The sequence below is a fragment of the Hylobates moloch genome, unplaced genomic scaffold (assembly GCF_009828535.3).
Source record: "Hylobates moloch isolate HMO894 unplaced genomic scaffold, HMol_V3 SCAFFOLD_20, whole genome shotgun sequence".
NCBI lineage: Eukaryota > Metazoa > Chordata > Mammalia > Primates > Hylobatidae > Hylobates > Hylobates moloch.
The window spans coordinates 17058378-17074451 of record NW_026652295.1 but is presented as its reverse complement, the minus strand read 5'-3'; the positions used below and the strand labels follow the sequence as shown (position 1 = coordinate 17074451).

Sequence of the window (16074 nt, the reverse complement as noted above, 5' to 3'; positions counted from 1 at the left end):
TCCTTTTCCCCTTCTTTATCCTGTTCCTCTTCATTATCATTCCTGGCACCCATACCCCTCCCCACCCTCTTCAGGGTCATTCCCGTAGAGTGCAAGTCACGGTGAAACCTGTGCAGCATTCAGGGACACTGCCGCTTATGGTTGAAGCCATCCTGTCAGTATCCATCGGCTGTGTAACTGCCAGGTCCACCAAACTCCAGAGAGGGCTGGACAGTTACCAGGTAAGACAAGCAGACTTGAAATAGTATTTAACAAAGCTTGGTTAATGCAGAAATAAGGCACTTAATGATGTCCAATGGGGACCTCTTTGCGAATATAACAGAACTCCTTGCCTTAACCGTAGATCTTCCCCCAGTTCACATTTCCATCCATCGCCTTTTTTCTAGCTTTAAAATCTGTTTGCTTAGTGTCAATTAATAATAATTTTATTTATAAACACACACATCCTAATGCTGTAGTAGTCATTCACTTTAGGCAGATTTTATTTTATGTCTGGCCCAAAATATGTTGTATCTTTGGCATTACTGCCTGACCTGATCCACTTTTTGGGTTTTTTTGTGTTTTTTTTTTTTTTAAAAGATAGGGTTTTGCTTTGTTGCCCAGGTTGGAGTACAGTGGTGTGATCATGGCTTACTGCAGCCTTGACCTCCTGGGCTCAAACAGTCCTCCCACCTTAGCTTCCCAAGTAGCTGGGACTACAAGCACACATTACCACGCCCAGCTGATTCTTTTATTTTTTGTAGAGAAGGGTGTGTCATTCTGTTGCCCACACTGGTCTCAAATTCCTGGACTCAAGTGATCCTCCTGCCTCAGCCTCCCAAAGTGCAGGGATTGCAGGCGTGAGCCACCGCGCCTGGCCACTTTTATTTCTAGTGTAAAATTATTTTCAAACACTGTCATAATAAACCAGCTCTTTGAAAGCTTTACTTCTTTTTTTGTTAAAATTTATCCTTATGATCATTTTTGTTCATTAAATCTTCATTTCCTAAGCATTATATTCTCATTTTAAAAATAAAAAGATGAAAACCTCTAAGAATTGATCATATTATCAGTCAGAACTATTCAGTACTCCATGAAAAGAATCTCTAAAATTAGGAACTTGGCCAGGCGCAGTTGCTCATGCCTATAATCCCAGCACTTTGGGAGGCTGAGGTGGGACGATCACTTGAGCCCAGGAGTTCAAGACCAGCCTGACCAACATGGTGAAACCCCGTCTCTACTAAAAATACAGAAAATTAGCCAGGTGTCGTGGCTCATGACTGTTGTCTCAGCTATTCAGGAGGCTGAGGCATGACAATCATTTGAACCCAGGAGGCAGAGGCTGCAAGTGAGCCAAGATCACGCCACTGCACTACAGCCTGGATGACAGAGGAAGACTGTCTCAAAAAAAATAAAATTAGGATCTTGTCCCCCAGTAGCCTAAAAAAAAATGCATGTGCTTCATTGAGTCCCCAGTTTACTACCAGATATGAATTAGGAACTGGGAAGAATCACTGTTAAATCTGCCTCCCTCACCGCCATATGTGATTGGAGCACTCTCCCTATCGTGCCGAGGAGAAAACATTTCTCTGTGGAGTCTGAGTCTAAGCCCAGCCAATCGTGAGGATGTTTTCTCTTCTATCTTAGTTTCCTTTTGGCTTCCTGGCTTTCAGGCAAAGTCTCTTCTGAAAGCTGAAACTCAGTTTACAGACTGTTGAACTTCAAGGCAGTAATAGCTTTGTCAGATGCTGCCTTCCCTCTTCAAGCCCAAAATTCCCTCTAGCTCAGAACATCTGTCCACACTTCAGAGTATGAGTGTAGGTGCAAGGACAGGGCTGCTGTGGTTTGGTAGGCTTCTCCACCAGACTTCTCCTTGTGTGTGTGCAGCCCGTGGAGCAGGAAATGGGATTGTAGGTATTCTCAAAGCAGTTCAGTCCTTCACGAAGCCATCAACTTCTACGTGGCTGCACGGTCAAAAGAGAACACTAGACTTGGAGTCAGGAGACCTGGGTTCTTAAGTCTAGTTGAGCTTCACTAAATGGTTATCTTGGCTGGATAATTTAAACTTTGAGTTCCCCTTTTCTCCAAAATGATGAAGTAGACTTAATGATCCTCTGAGGTCCCTGTCCACAATAAAATTTTGTGGCTTAATAAATCTCTGGTGTTCAATAAAAACATTGGCTGTGTGCTCCAAACCGTGACCTGCGGTATAAGTATATGGGTCATCAACTAACTAAATGTTCTCATTTGAGGAACATTCCAAGGATCAACTATTTGCTGCTTTTTTTTTTTTTTTGAGTCTCAGTCTGTCACCTAGGCTGGAGTGCAATGGTGCAATCTTGGCTCACTGTAACCTCTGCCTCCTGGGTTCAAGCGATTCTCCTGCCTCAGTCTCCAGAGTAGCTGGGATTACAGGCGCCTGCCAACGCGCCTGTCTAATTTTTGTATTTTTAGTATAGATAGGGGTTTCATCATGTTGGCCAGGCTGGCCTTCAACTCCTGACCTCATGATCCACCTGCCTCAGCCTTCCAAAGTGCTGGGATTACAGGCGTGAGCCACCACGCTCAGTACTTTTCTTTGAGACAGAATCTCTCTCTGTCACCCAGGCTGGAGTGCAGTGGCACGATCTCGGCTCACTGCATCCTCCATCTCCCTGGTTCAAGCGATTCTCCTGCCTCAGCCTCCCAAGTAGCTGGGATTACAGGCCCGCACCACCATGCCCAGCTAATTTTTGTATTTTTAGTAGAGACGGGTTTCACCATGTTGGCCAGGCTGGTCTTGCATTCCTCACCTCAAATGATCCGCCTGCCTGGTCCTCCCAAAGTACTGGGATTACACGTGTGAGCCACCACACCCAGCAACTATTCGCATTTTTTTAAAAACAGCTCTACCTCTGAGTTAAAACTGATTTTTGTCAAATTGTAAACTTTAAAATATTAGCCTTTCCCCAGTGCCATGTGCTCTTTAACAGCATAGTGCTTAAAATTTGAACTGTATTTTAAAGGCTTTTTTTTTCTTTGCTGCCATGTTCTAGGTCACGTCTGTTAAGGGTTTTTGTTGTTGACACAGTGTTTTAGAATTATGCTGATGCAAAAAAAAAAAAAAGAATTATTCTCATGCAGTAGCTGAAACCAATGCAGAATATGTTGATTTTGCAACAATTTTACGTTATGAATGCTTAGGCCAGTTTTCAGTTAATAGAACTACCTCCATAGTTTAAAAAGTTATGATAAATTAGAGCCATTTGTTCTTTTACATTAATAGGAAGCATTAGTTCAAGATAAATTACTTCAGGATTAGGATTAGGATTACATTGAATAAGTTAGTCATATAACTGATAATGGTGGTTACCAAACTAAAAAAAAAAAAGCAGTTCATTCTGAAGTATATATGAAAATAATTTTGACTATATTCTTAAAGCACTTTTTAGTCATAAATGTAAATTAAGGGATTCTAGGTTCTTGTTTCTAAGGAAAATTTTTTTCAGCCAAGACCCTTTTGTTTTCAACGTGATTACTTTGTTTTGCCAAATGTTTTTGCAAAAATTGTTACTTTATTTATTTATTTTACAATGTTCCCCTGTGTTTGGGACAGTTATGATTCTTTCAACTGATTGTTACGGTCAGTAGAGAGTACTGACCAATCCTTATATTCCAAATAGTATGCTGTTGCTTTTATTTCAACAGTGTAGTACATACCCTTGTATGTATATAGCCTGAGGTTGCCCCAGCTTTCCCCTGGGATGATTGCATCAGGGAAGACGGCTGAGGTTGGAGACCTCAGACATGGCTTACAGTTCTGACCTGCCATTTTCTGTGTGGTCCTAAGGTTAAATCATTTCATCCTTTAAGGCTTAGTTGCCTCATTGCTCAAACTGAGACTGGGCAAGAGAATCTTCCCTGTAGTTTTGCCATTCTGTCTTCCTAAGCCTATCTGAAATCTCAGTCAAATAGTCTACCCCAAAATACATATCAGCTGTCTGTATGACAGTGGTGTAAGGCCTGTCGCAATTATGTTGGTTCCTATCTCCAGCTAAGAGATTTCTTATTTTTATTTTATTTTATTTTTTTGGAGACAAGGTCTTGCTCTGTTGCCCAGGCTGAGGTGGAGTGGTGTAATCAGAACTAACTGCAGCCTCCATCTCCTCCGCTCAAGTGATCCTCCCACTTTAGTCTCCCAAGTAGCTGGGAATACAGGTGCACACTACCAAATCCATCTAATTTTTAAAAATTTTTTGTACTGATAGGTTCTTGCTATGTTGCCCAGGCGGGTCTCGAACTTCTAGCTTCAAGAGATCCTCCTGCCTCAGCCTCCCAAAGTGTTGGGATTACAGGCATGAGCCCAGCCAAGTTTTTATGTTTCAGTGACTCTTTATGTAAAAATTCTTTATAGACAAGTGAATTAAATCCATTTTACCTTTTTTGAGATTCAATTTAGTGTTTTATTTTGCTTATGTTATGTGAGCTGTCCATTTTAATGTGTGTTAAGCTTAAATAATTATTTTCCCTGTATGCGGTTTGAAAAACAAAATGCTTGTGCTTTGTGTTTATTTTTTCCTACCAGAGAGATGATGAGGATGGTGATGATATGGATAGTTATCAGGTATTGCTACTGCTGTCAATCCTGTGGCATGGGGCACAGCTACTGCTAATTGCCAGCATTCGCAAAGCAGAGGCCAGGGAGGAGGAAGGAGGGCCCTAGAGCGAGAATATGCAGTTTTTCACTTGCTTTTGATTTGCTTTATATGTATTCAAACACAATACTATTTCTACAGATGCCTTGTCAGTTCCAAATTTATAACTAAATATTGCCTTTTTGCTATGCCATCTCGATTTACTGGCTTACTGCTAAGCAAGATCATTATCACTGTATTAAAATGGATGATCTGGAGACTGATTTGAGTAATAATAAAACTCCTGTCTCCCACAAATTAATTAACTAATTAATTAATTTTTAAAAATGATCTCAAAATATTGCAGTTATCCATCCGTAATCTTTTAGATAGACTCTTATCTTTCTCATGCTAAAGTGCATTCTGCTCCTTACATCCAAGAGCTAATATTGTTGTAATATGCCATTTTACTTTACAAGACTTTTGCTGAATAGGAAAATTGGAGACATTTTATGCACATAATTGTGTTTTGTTTAGCCAGCTTTCTTCCCTCATTTGGGTCACACTTAGTTCTCCATAACCTATAGAATTTAAATCTCAGCTTTTTATGGTTGGAAATCTAGAAAAAATATATAGATGTGCAAATTGAGATTGTACCTAGTCAGCACTGACTGGCCTGATATCATGGAGTGTGAGGTTATGTAGAAATGGTCAAAGCAGCAAACCAAGATGAAGCTTTCTGGGTTTGGTTCCCAGTCCTTTTACGGATTCTCCACACACATCTTCAAAGGATGTTTTCCCAGTGTGCCTTCCTACATGTAAAATGTGGGTACAGTGGCTGGGCGCGGTGGCTCACGCCTGTAATCCCAGCACTTTGGGAGGCCGAGGCGGGTGGATCACGAGGTCAGGAGTTCGAGACCAGCCTGGCCAACATGGTGAAACCCCATCTCTACTAAATACAAAACCCCGTCTCTACTAATACAAAAATTAGCTGGGCGTGGTGGTACGCGCCTGTAATCCCAGCTACTCGGGAGGCTGAGGCAGGAGAATCGCTTAAACCTGGGAGGCAGAGGTTGCAGTGAGCCGAGATTGTGCCACTGCACTCAGCCTGGGCAACAAGAGCGAAACTCTGTCTCGGGGAAAAAAGAAAATGTGGGTACACTGTTTGTAAAGTTTCGGAGGTCCAAGGTATCTGTTCTCGATGTAACATCTTAAGTCTTAAACTAGAATTAGGCAAGTCAAAGAGCATTTTTAATAGAATTGATGGATTTTCTTTCCCTACTCATAATTCTACGAAGAAAAGCCTTTAAGGGAAATATCAGTATCCCCTTGAATCTCAGCAATGCCATTGACTAACGTCCTGCGGCTGTTTGTGCGCTTCCTGGCACGTTTTTCACAGTGCAGTCCAGTGGCTGCCTAGGGGATTTCTTAAAAGCATGGCTGACTGCATGTTGGGTTTGCATGGGAGATTTTTGGTTAGCCTCATGGTGGTGGTTGGAAGTAAAATGTTTGTGGCAAGTTTGAAAAGTTCTCTGCTGACCTACTCTTTGCATTTCAGAAAATCTGTGTTATCAGACCACTGAACTATGAGCTATGAAAATGCCTGTCATTTTCCATTCCATTTGTTGTTACTTGGTTTGGGCTCTGTTCATGCTGTCCTTCTGTTTGAGATCACAAATCCTGCAATGAATAGCTACGATTTAAATATACATACACTCATCGTAAAAAAAATCTGACAGCTGGTATAGTTTGAGCTTGTCTTGCTTTTAAGTATAATTATCCTTTTGGAGATCCAGGGGCTCCGATTTCTGGGTAACAGCATCCTTGATCAACATGCAGTGTTACTGAGGCCTCTCTGCTTTCTTGCATATTAATCACACAGCGATGTTCAATAGCTTTTCCTAATGAAAAATTTCCTGGTTGATTTAAACACCTTTTAAAAAAAGAAAGAAAGAAAGAAATCGTTGTCTGTGCAGTCTACAGGAAAATATTTTCCCTCCCTGATGTTAGGAAGAAGACTTAAACTGCGTAAGGGAGAGGTGGTCAGATGCACTCATTAAACGACGAGAATACTTGGATGAACAGATAAAAAAAGTCAGCAATAAAACAGGTATGTGAGATCAAACTCCTTTTTGGGGAGTAGCTTTTTCACTTTTACACAATGGCAGTAGGTCGTTTTCTTCCCCTAACTGGACAGTAGTATCTTATTTTTGTTGTTGTTGTTGTTGTTGTTTTAAGACAGGGTCTCACTCTGTCACCCAAGCTGGAGTGCAGTGGCAGGATCATATCTCACTGCAGCCTCTAACTCGTGGCCTCAAGAGATCCTCCTACCTCAGCCTCCTGAGTAGCTGAGACTACAGGCACAAGCTACCACACCCAGCTAATTTTTAAATGTTTTGTAGATGCCCAGCCTGTTGCCCAGGCTGGTCTCAAACTCCCAGACTCAAGTGATCCTCCCACTTCAGCCTCCCAAACTGCTGGAATTGCAGGTGTTAGCCACTGCACCCAGCCTGTTTAGTTTTGTGAACTTGTAACAATTATAGACATTAGTCAATCATCATATACATTGTTGGTTTAAAAAGCCTCCAAATTTGAAAGTAAGTTTTCATAAAACTCAGAGTTATCTCATAAAACTGTGACATTAAATGTCAAATTCAGATTTCGTTTTGATGAACACAAGTGTGATCAATACAGGCACCAGGTCCTAGGACATACAGCAGCTGAAGGGTCACTTCTGAAACCAAACCACTTAGCAGGTCAGCACCTATCCACTGTTGGGCCATTGCCATGCACTCCGCTGGTTCAGGATGGCCCCTGCAACTCCATTCACTGCCACCCAGCTCCAAGCGTGCAGCTTTCTTATGCTAGCAGTGGCCACTTGGATTCTAGAGTAGAAATATGCACTTAAAATCCTTAGTCTCTCATCCAGACATCATGGTCCACTCACGGTGGTTGGTTCTGCAGCAGAGAACACATACATCATGCATGTTAATCAGTTTCATGTAGAAGCTAGCAGAAAATCTCCCTCAGGGAAACATCTTGGCTGAACATGTGATGTCGCCTTGTGTGTGTGTGCTCAGGCTGCTAATGAAAACTCACTTTGACTGTACCCAGGGAGCCCCAGAGTTGAATTATGAATAAGAGGATTTCAAAGTATATCAGATAAAATCCCTTTCATGATAAGCCTCGAGGAAAATGAAGGTGATTTTACAGAGTAAGGTGTATGGTGGGTTTTTTATTTTTTTATTTTTATTTTTGAGATGGAGTCTCCCTCTGTCGCCCAGGCTGGAGTGCAGTGGCATGATCTTGGCTCACTGCAACCTCCTCCTTCCAGGTTCAAGCAATTCTCCTGCCTCAGCCTCCTGAGTAGCTGGGACTACAGGCGCCCACCACCACGCCCGGCTAATTTTTGTATTTTTAGTGGAGACAGGGTTTTACCATATTGGTCAGGCTGGTTTCGAACTCCTGACCTCAGGAGATCTGCCCACCTCGGCCTCCCAAAGTGCTGGGGTTATAGCCATGAGCCACCGTGCCCAGCCTATGGTGTTTTTTAATCCTGTCTTTGTAACATCATGTATAGTTCTATAAAGCAGTGTCACATACGTATTTGATTTGATCCTTCCAGCAAGTACATGAAGTACACACGACTTCTTTTATCCCTGTTTGACAGGTTAGGGAGACTCATCTGTTGGATAACTTCCCCAAATTACAGAACCAGTAAAATAACCTAAATCTCGTAATTGCTGTTCCAATGCTCTTTCTGCTATTTCTGGCTTACGGTTCCTTAAATTGGTGTCGCAGCCCCTCTCAGCTCCCTATACATGCTCTTGCTTGAACTTCAAAGACTCAAATCCATTTTAGGGACATAGTGGATGTTTAAGCCACTTACAGATAGCACTGAATGAAATCTGTTTATTGTTTTTGTTTGCTTGTTTTTTGAGACAGGGTCTCTTGTCTGTTGCCCAGGCTTTAGTACAGTAACGTGATGAGAGCTCACTGTAGCCCTGAACTCCCAGGCTCAACTGATCTTCCCACCTCAGCTGCCTGAGTATCTGGGACTACAGGCATGCGTGCCACCACCCTGCCCAACTATTCTTTTTTTTTTTTTTTTTTTTTTGGTAGAGATGGGGTCTCACTATGTTGCCCAGGCCGAAATCTATTCCTTGTAAATTGAGAAGTCATACTTTCTCTCTTGTTGGCATCGATCCCCTCATTTTTTTCTGCAGAGAAAACAGAGGACGATGTGGAGCGGGAAGCCCAGCTTGTGGAGCAGTGGGTAGGGCTGACTGAGGAAAGGAATGCTGTGCTGGTGCCGGCCCCAGGCAGTGGGATTCCTGGGGCACCTGCCGACTGGTAAGGCTGCCCTCCCTTCTGTGCAGACCTGGGGAGATGGTACAGGTCGCCTGTGGCAAGAGCCATGCAAGAGACTTTCCAGGATTGTCACAGAAAATGCCAACCAGCTGAACTGCTTAGGGAATGTCCACTCATCTCTAGTGCTTCCATCCCTTTTTTCCTTCCCCACTGAAGCCAACTTTCTCCCACAGGAAGCCAGAGAGCATTGATTACCTGGCCAGGAACCACATACCACAATCCTCTATTCATACTCTGCATAAGCAACTTGGACATTGTTCCCTGATCTCCAGAAACTCTTTTATCTTGGCTGGAAAGTATTTGAAGAGGGCAGAAAATATAGTATTGGAGCTATTTTTTTGGTAGTATTGTGAGAATTAGAGATAATGTATATAAAATACCTTATATATGATAATATTATCTTGTATATTATAATGTGTATAAAATACCTTTCATACCCATTCGTTAAATCCTAGCTACTGCTGCTTATTCTCATTCTCATTTTTATTATTATATATCCAGGGCATTTAAGAGAAATCAGATTCCTTTTGATCACAGAATGTACATGCCCAGATAGTCTTTTTTGAACAGGCATAGAAACATTAGTGACAATACCTGCATCTCTAATGATAAATGGAAAAGTAATCAGTTTCGTGGTCTGTTTTCTGAAACTAGAAACTCTGAATCTGCAGGCACATAATTTATAACCTGATGTTTCTCCCTGCAATTCTTGCTGTTGTGCTGGAATCCTGTAGGTCTCTTGCAGTAATTCTGCCAGCCACTTCTTATAGATAGCCTACTCACCCTAATCTTATTCTGGCCCTCAAAGCCCTCTCTAGACAGTTCGTCTCCTTACTTCAGTCTCTCTCGTGTAAAGTGTTTTCAAACCTCAGATCATCTTGAGTGTAACATGTAGGCCTGGATGTCATCCCTAGTTATTTTGATTCAGAAGAGAAAGGAAGGACCCATGACTCTTCTTATTTTTTTAAATAAGAATTTGCATTTCTAAAGGGACTCTTTACTTTAAGAGGCCTCTGAGGCCGTTCTGATGCAGCTGGGCAAGTTGGGTTTTTTTGTTTGTTTTTTGTTTTTTTGAGACAGGGTCTCGCTGTTTCCCAGGCTGGAGTACAGTGGGGCGATCTTGGTGCACTGCAACCTCAATCTCCCAGGTTCAAGCCATCCTCCCACCTCCTAAGTAGCTGGGACCACAGGCCTGTGCCACCACACCCAGCTAGTGTTTTTTGTTTTTTTTATAAGACAGGGTCTCTCTCTGTTGCCCAGGCTGGTCTTGAACTCCTGTCCTCAAACCATCCTCCTGCCTTTGCCTCCCAAAGTGCTGGGATTACAGGCATGAGCCACCATGCCCGTCCCTGGGCCAGTTTTTGATAAAACACTGCTTGGTCTCTTCTGTACACAACCCTCCCTCCTTTCACACATCTTTCATTCTGTCCTTTGAGCTTTGAGCTTTTGTTTACTTCCTCTAGGCTCTGATCCTGTCCTGTTACCATCCTAACAACATCCCCCCTTCCCTTTACCTCTCATGGGAATTATTTTTAGAAAGGCTTAAAATAATCTTTGTTTCAATTAATTACATGTAACTCATATAACTGGAAGTTCTTTTATGTAAGTCATATAATTCCCATGATTTATGTCTACAGGGAAGTCAAGAAATATGAAAGTATTTCATTAGTGGAAACTGCATCTCCACCATGGTTCTCTTTGCTTCCACAGCTCTGTGGTGTTTTATCAGCTAACAAGATGTAAAATACGTATTTTGTTATGATTAAATGTTGTTATTAAATTTAGGATCCCACCTCCTGGAATGGAAACCCACATACCAGTTCTCTTCCTCGATTTGAATGGTAAGTAGACACTTAAAGTCACAGGGATTCTTGTATTTAATTAAGGTTTGTAATCTATTCAGATTCATATTATTTTGATCCTTAAATCACTCTTCTAATCATTCATGTGCCAAATTAGGTGACATTTTTGTTGTAATTAAATGTATATAAGCATGATATGTGGATAATCAAAAAAAGAGCACGTAGGGTGATTGAGAACTGCATGCAAGAGCATTAATGCAGTTGCTCTGAAACAGTGGACATAGAAATTACCCCGGAAGGTAATGACCCCTAGAGATTCTGAGTCTTTAGGCTTGGCAAGGGCCCGTGAATCTGCATTTCTGACAGTGCCCTTAACTCTCCTCAAATAGTTTTCATGGCAGAAATGATCACACTGTAACCCTGCCTTAAGGGTTGTCCTTCATATTGCAATTAGATGGAACCTGGGCAAGTCTAGAACAATGGTTTCCAATGTGCTTTAGCAGAACAGTCCTTTTCTAAATGAAATATTAACTGGAACCCCATGTGTAGAAAACAACAGCAGAGTTGCTGAGTTTGCAGTGGGCAGGATCCTGGTAGATCCTTTGGCAGGGCCCTAGGGCTCCTCAAAACACAGCCTGAAAACCTCTGTTATAGAAGGAAGCTCAAAATAATGGATGGAAGACACGGAGGGTGGCTTTGGCTCTTCATGTGAAGAATTTTTTTTTTTTAAAGCCTAGATGTTGAATGTATGCCTCATAAGATAGTGAGTTCTCTGTCATGGGAGGTATATAAACAAAGACTAGTTGGCGACTTACAGAGATTTGTGAGGGGTGAACCCCATATTGGATAGGATGTTGGAAGAAGATAATCTTCATATTTCTCTCAAGTGCTCAGAACTTTGATTCTAAATTGATAATTTAACTGCTAAAATCTCTAATTTATAGTAAGTTATTAAGTAGGACAACAAACCTAACAGTTTACAGGAGGAATTGACCTCAGAAAGCAGCAAAATTCTAAGATTTGTTTTGTTTTGTTTTGTTTTGTTTGAGACAGAGTCTCACTCTGTCACCCAGGCTGGAGTACAGTGGCATGATCTCAGCTCACTGCAACCTCTGCCTCCCGGGTTCAAGCAATTTTCTACCTCAGCCTCCCAAGTAGCTGGGATTACAGGCACCCACGACCATGCCTGGCCAATTTTTGTATTTTTAATAGAGACGGGGTTTCACCATCTTGGCCAGGTTTGTCTTGCACTCCTGAGCTTGTGATCCACCCAGCTCAGCCTCCCAAAGTTCTGGTATTACAGGCATGAGCCACCGCGCTCAGCCTCCAAGGTGTGTTTAATGAATATATTTGTACCTAGGACAACAAAAGAATATATTCGTTCCATCTTATAAGAGACTCGCAAGGCAACTTTTTGGCTCCTATTGTATTTTTAAAGAATAAAAGCAGCCAGGTGCGTTGGCTCATGCCTGTAATCCCAGCACTTTGAGAGGCCGAGGCGGGTGGATCACGAGGTCAAGAGATTGAGACCATCCTGGCCAACGCGGTGAAACCCCATCTGTACTAAAAATACAAAAATTAGCTGGGCGTGGTGGTGGGCGCCTGTAGTCCCAGCTGCTCAGGAGGCTGAGGCAGGAAAATTGCTTGAACTTGGGAGGCAGAGGTTGCAGTGAGCCAAGATCACACCACAGTACACCAGCCTGGGCTACAGAGCGAGACTCCGTCTCAATAAAAAAAAAAAAAGAATAAAAGCTGTGGGGCGTGATGAGCTCATGCCTATAATCCCAGGGCTTTTGGGGCCAAGGCAGGAGGACTGCGTGAGTCCAGAAGTTGGAGACTAGCCTGGGCAACAAAGCTGGACTCCATCCCTATAAAAAATTTTACAAATTAGTCAGGCATAGTGGTGTGTACCTGTAGTACTAGCTACTCAGGAGGCTGAGGCGGGAGGATCTCTTGAGCCCAGAAGTTCAAGGCTGCAGTGAGCTATGATCAGGTCGTGCACCCAAGCATCAGCAACAGAGCAAGACCTTGTCTCAAAAAAAAAAAAAAAAAAAAAGCCAAATATAGTGACTCACCCCTGTAATCCCAGCATGTTGGGAAGCCAAGGCAGGAAGATTAATTGAGCCTAGGAGTTCAAGACCAGACTGGACAACATAGTAAGACCTCATCTCTATTAAACATAATGATTTTTTTAAAAAGAAAAAAAGCTGTTGTGAGTCTTGGAGTTTCTATTTCAACTGCAGGATAAGGAATGAAAGAAAAAATAAAAACGTGTTATGTGTAAACTTCAACTGTAAAAAGCATATATTTTAAATTTTGGGGGTTTGCTTAAAAACTGACTTTCCCCTACTGTTTTTTCTGCGCTCCTGATATGGTTAGCAGATGACCTCAGTGCCAATGAGCAGCTTGTTGGCCCCCATGCATCCGGCGTGAACTCCATCCTGCCCAAGGAGCACGGCAGTCAGTTTTTCTACCTGCCCATCATAAAGCACAGTGATGATGAGGTAATTAATCCCCAAGTTTCTCTTAAAAGGCTTCAGATTAGCACACAAGCCTTGTGGGCTTGCTTTCCCACTAAACTGCTATGGTTTGCTTTGGGGAAAAAGACTGGGGACTTTAAAAAATAGAACATTTGTGTTGCTGTTTAAAAAAGGTGAGGAAAGAAATCTATTCAATTACAATGAGTTGAATTTCTTTTCTTTCTCTTGTATGTCCTGTAAAACTGCTACATCTGACTTGTGACTTGTTTCCATCTCCTCATCGTTCCCCAACTCCTAGGTTTCAGCCACAGCCTCTTGGGATTCCTCGGTACATGATTCTGTTCACTTGAATAGAGTCACACCGCAGAATGAAAGGATTTACCTAATTGTGAAAACCACAGTTCAACTCAGCCACCCTGCTGCTATGGAGTTAGTATTACGAAAACGGATTGCAGCCAATATTTACAACAAACAGGTAATAACGGGGCCTGATTCTGCCATTCTGGCTCTGAGCTCAAAGTTTTTTCCCTCTCTCTATCACGAAGCAGTGTATTTTGGTGCTAATGTAGGGGGTGTGCAAAACATGACCATCCTGGCCAAGTTATAGTCTCATTCTCATTTATCCAAGATAGTGGGCATTAGGATAGCAGAGGTCAGTGTCAGCCAGTAAGGGCATTTTCACCTGGACTGATTGGAAAGGTATAATCCTACCAGGCAGTGGAGCTGTGGTATTTCACTGTTTGAAAAGTAGAAAAACTGAGGCTGAGAGATTAAGTGCCAGGTCCAAGCAGGTGAGTGACAAAACCAGGACAAAAGGCATACTCCAAACAAATCTCTATCCTACTGCTTTGACGGATCCCATCTCAGAGGTGCTGTCAGTGAAACGGATCCTCTCTAGTGTTGTTCTAGCCATCTCAGGAAAGGCTGATTAAGTCCTGGAGAGATCACAGGAAGGCAGCAGATGGGAGAGAGAAGCAACCACAGAAATCGTGAACATGCTGCAGATTCTGTAGTCGAATTCCCAACTAACAGCTGGACGTTAGTATCCCTTGGAGTTGGAGACAGAGATTCTTAGCTTCAGTTTTTTCTGTTATGCTGAGTATTCTGCATATCAAAAACATAATAACTTGTAATGCTTTTACAATTTGTAAAATGCAAAATAACCTACATTTGTCAAATAGCTTAATCCAGCTTTTTTTTTTTTCTACTAGAGTTTCACACAGAGTTTGAAGAGGAGAATATCCCTGAAAAATATACTTTATTCCTGTGGTGTAACCTATGAAATAGTATCCAATATACCAAAGGTAAAATATATGCTACTTTAGGCTGGGCACAGTGGCTCATGCCTGTAATCCCTGGATACCTGGGTCAGGGGATACCCAACATGAATAGAGAAACCTGTCTTTAACCAAATAAAATTAGTGTGTGGGATGCCTGTAATCCAGTATCAGAGCTGAGGCAGAGTATGAACCTGGAGGCAGATTGAGTGATTGCCCTTGCACCAGCCTGGGCAACAAAGCGAAATCCTTCAAAAAAAAAAAAAAATATAATTATAATATATATATATATATGTTGTTGTGTATATATAATATGTGTGTGTGTTATATATATGTATATATATGTGTATATATGTGTATATATATGTGTGTATATATATGTGTGTGTATATATATGTGTATATATATATATGTGCTGCTTTAAAAAATATCAGTATTTAAATAATGGAGAATATGTTCATTCTCCAGACTTCTAAAACGTTTTCTCACCACACTTTGGATGAAAACATTGTTCACATCAAAGTATTGTCACTTCCTTCCTGTCCTTTTAGGCAACTGAGGAGATAGAGGACCGGGAAACACTGGCTCTCCTGGCAGCAAGGAGTGAAAACGAAGGCACGTCAGATGGGGAGACGTACATTGAGAAGTACACTCGAGGCGTGCTGCAGGTGGAAAACATTCTGAGTCTTGAACGGCTCCGGCAGGCAAGTAACTGAATATCTGGACCAAGGATGAAATCACCAGCCTTCACCCCCAATGGACAGATAAGAATTTACTTACCAAACACCTCACTAAATCTATCAGAGAAGGAGCACTTGAGCCATCTCTATTGAAAGGACTCTGGCAAAATAGTAACCAAAATAAAAATAATGACTAACTTTTATTGAATACTCCCTACTTGCCAAGCACTGAGCCTGAGTAATTTAGATATATTATTTCATTTAATCTTCAAGATAAACCCCTGAGGTAAGTACTGTTGAAATCCCCATTTTCAAATGAGAAAATTGAGGCTGACAGAAGTTAGCTAACTCACCCATGGTTATACAGCTAGGAAGTGGTACAAAGTCAGATGTAAAGCCAAATAGCTTGACTCCAAAGCGCATATACTTAACCACAGACTTACTATCTCCCTAATTTTTAGACCTGAGTTAACTTTTGAGGTGACAACACGTCATTCAAGTGAAAATAATCCACTAAATAATGCAACTATAAGATAAGGTATGTCATTTCATATGAGCAATAGTTGACATTATTGGGGGGATGTTGATTAATAGGAGGAATGTAATTGGCATCTGTCAGAAAAATCTTCCCTTAGTGGAAATCCCACCTGAACTGCTGCATGAGTAAAATACAAACAGCATCACACTTCATTGTCATTTTGCAAATGAGATATATAGTTAGAGGTATCTCTTCTACATTTTCTCTGTCCACCTGTATAAAAATTTCACAACATAAATGTCTCCCATTCTGCTGTTTTCCTGGTTTTATTTATTTGTTTATTTATTTTTGAGACAGAGTCTTGCTCTGTCGCTCAGGCTGGAGTGCAGTGGCA

At 41.7% G+C, this 16074-nt stretch overlaps 1 protein-coding gene across 6 annotated transcripts in view; it reads left to right on the top strand.

The window, feature by feature from the left end:
- The window catches only part of KIF13A (kinesin family member 13A), a 238511-nt gene that overhangs the window by 200610 nt on the left and 21827 nt on the right, over window positions 1-16074 (top strand). For 3 of the 6 annotated variants that reach the window (XM_032140352.2, XM_032140353.2, XM_032140351.2), the window contains exons 25-33: window positions 75-221; window positions 4544-4582; window positions 6603-6702; window positions 8819-8945; window positions 10749-10804; window positions 13145-13269; window positions 13544-13720; window positions 14457-14549; window positions 15074-15226. In XM_032140352.2, coding sequence (XP_031996243.1) covers window positions 75-221; window positions 4544-4582; window positions 6603-6702; window positions 8819-8945; window positions 10749-10804; window positions 13145-13269; window positions 13544-13720; window positions 14457-14549; window positions 15074-15226 — 1017 coding nt within the window. The remainder of the gene's footprint in view (window positions 1-74; window positions 222-4543; window positions 4583-6602; window positions 6703-8818; window positions 8946-10748; window positions 10805-13144; window positions 13270-13543; window positions 13721-14456; window positions 14550-15073; window positions 15227-16074) is intronic. The other 3 variants (XM_032140355.2, XM_058432204.1, XM_032140354.2) reach the window with 1 other exon arrangement.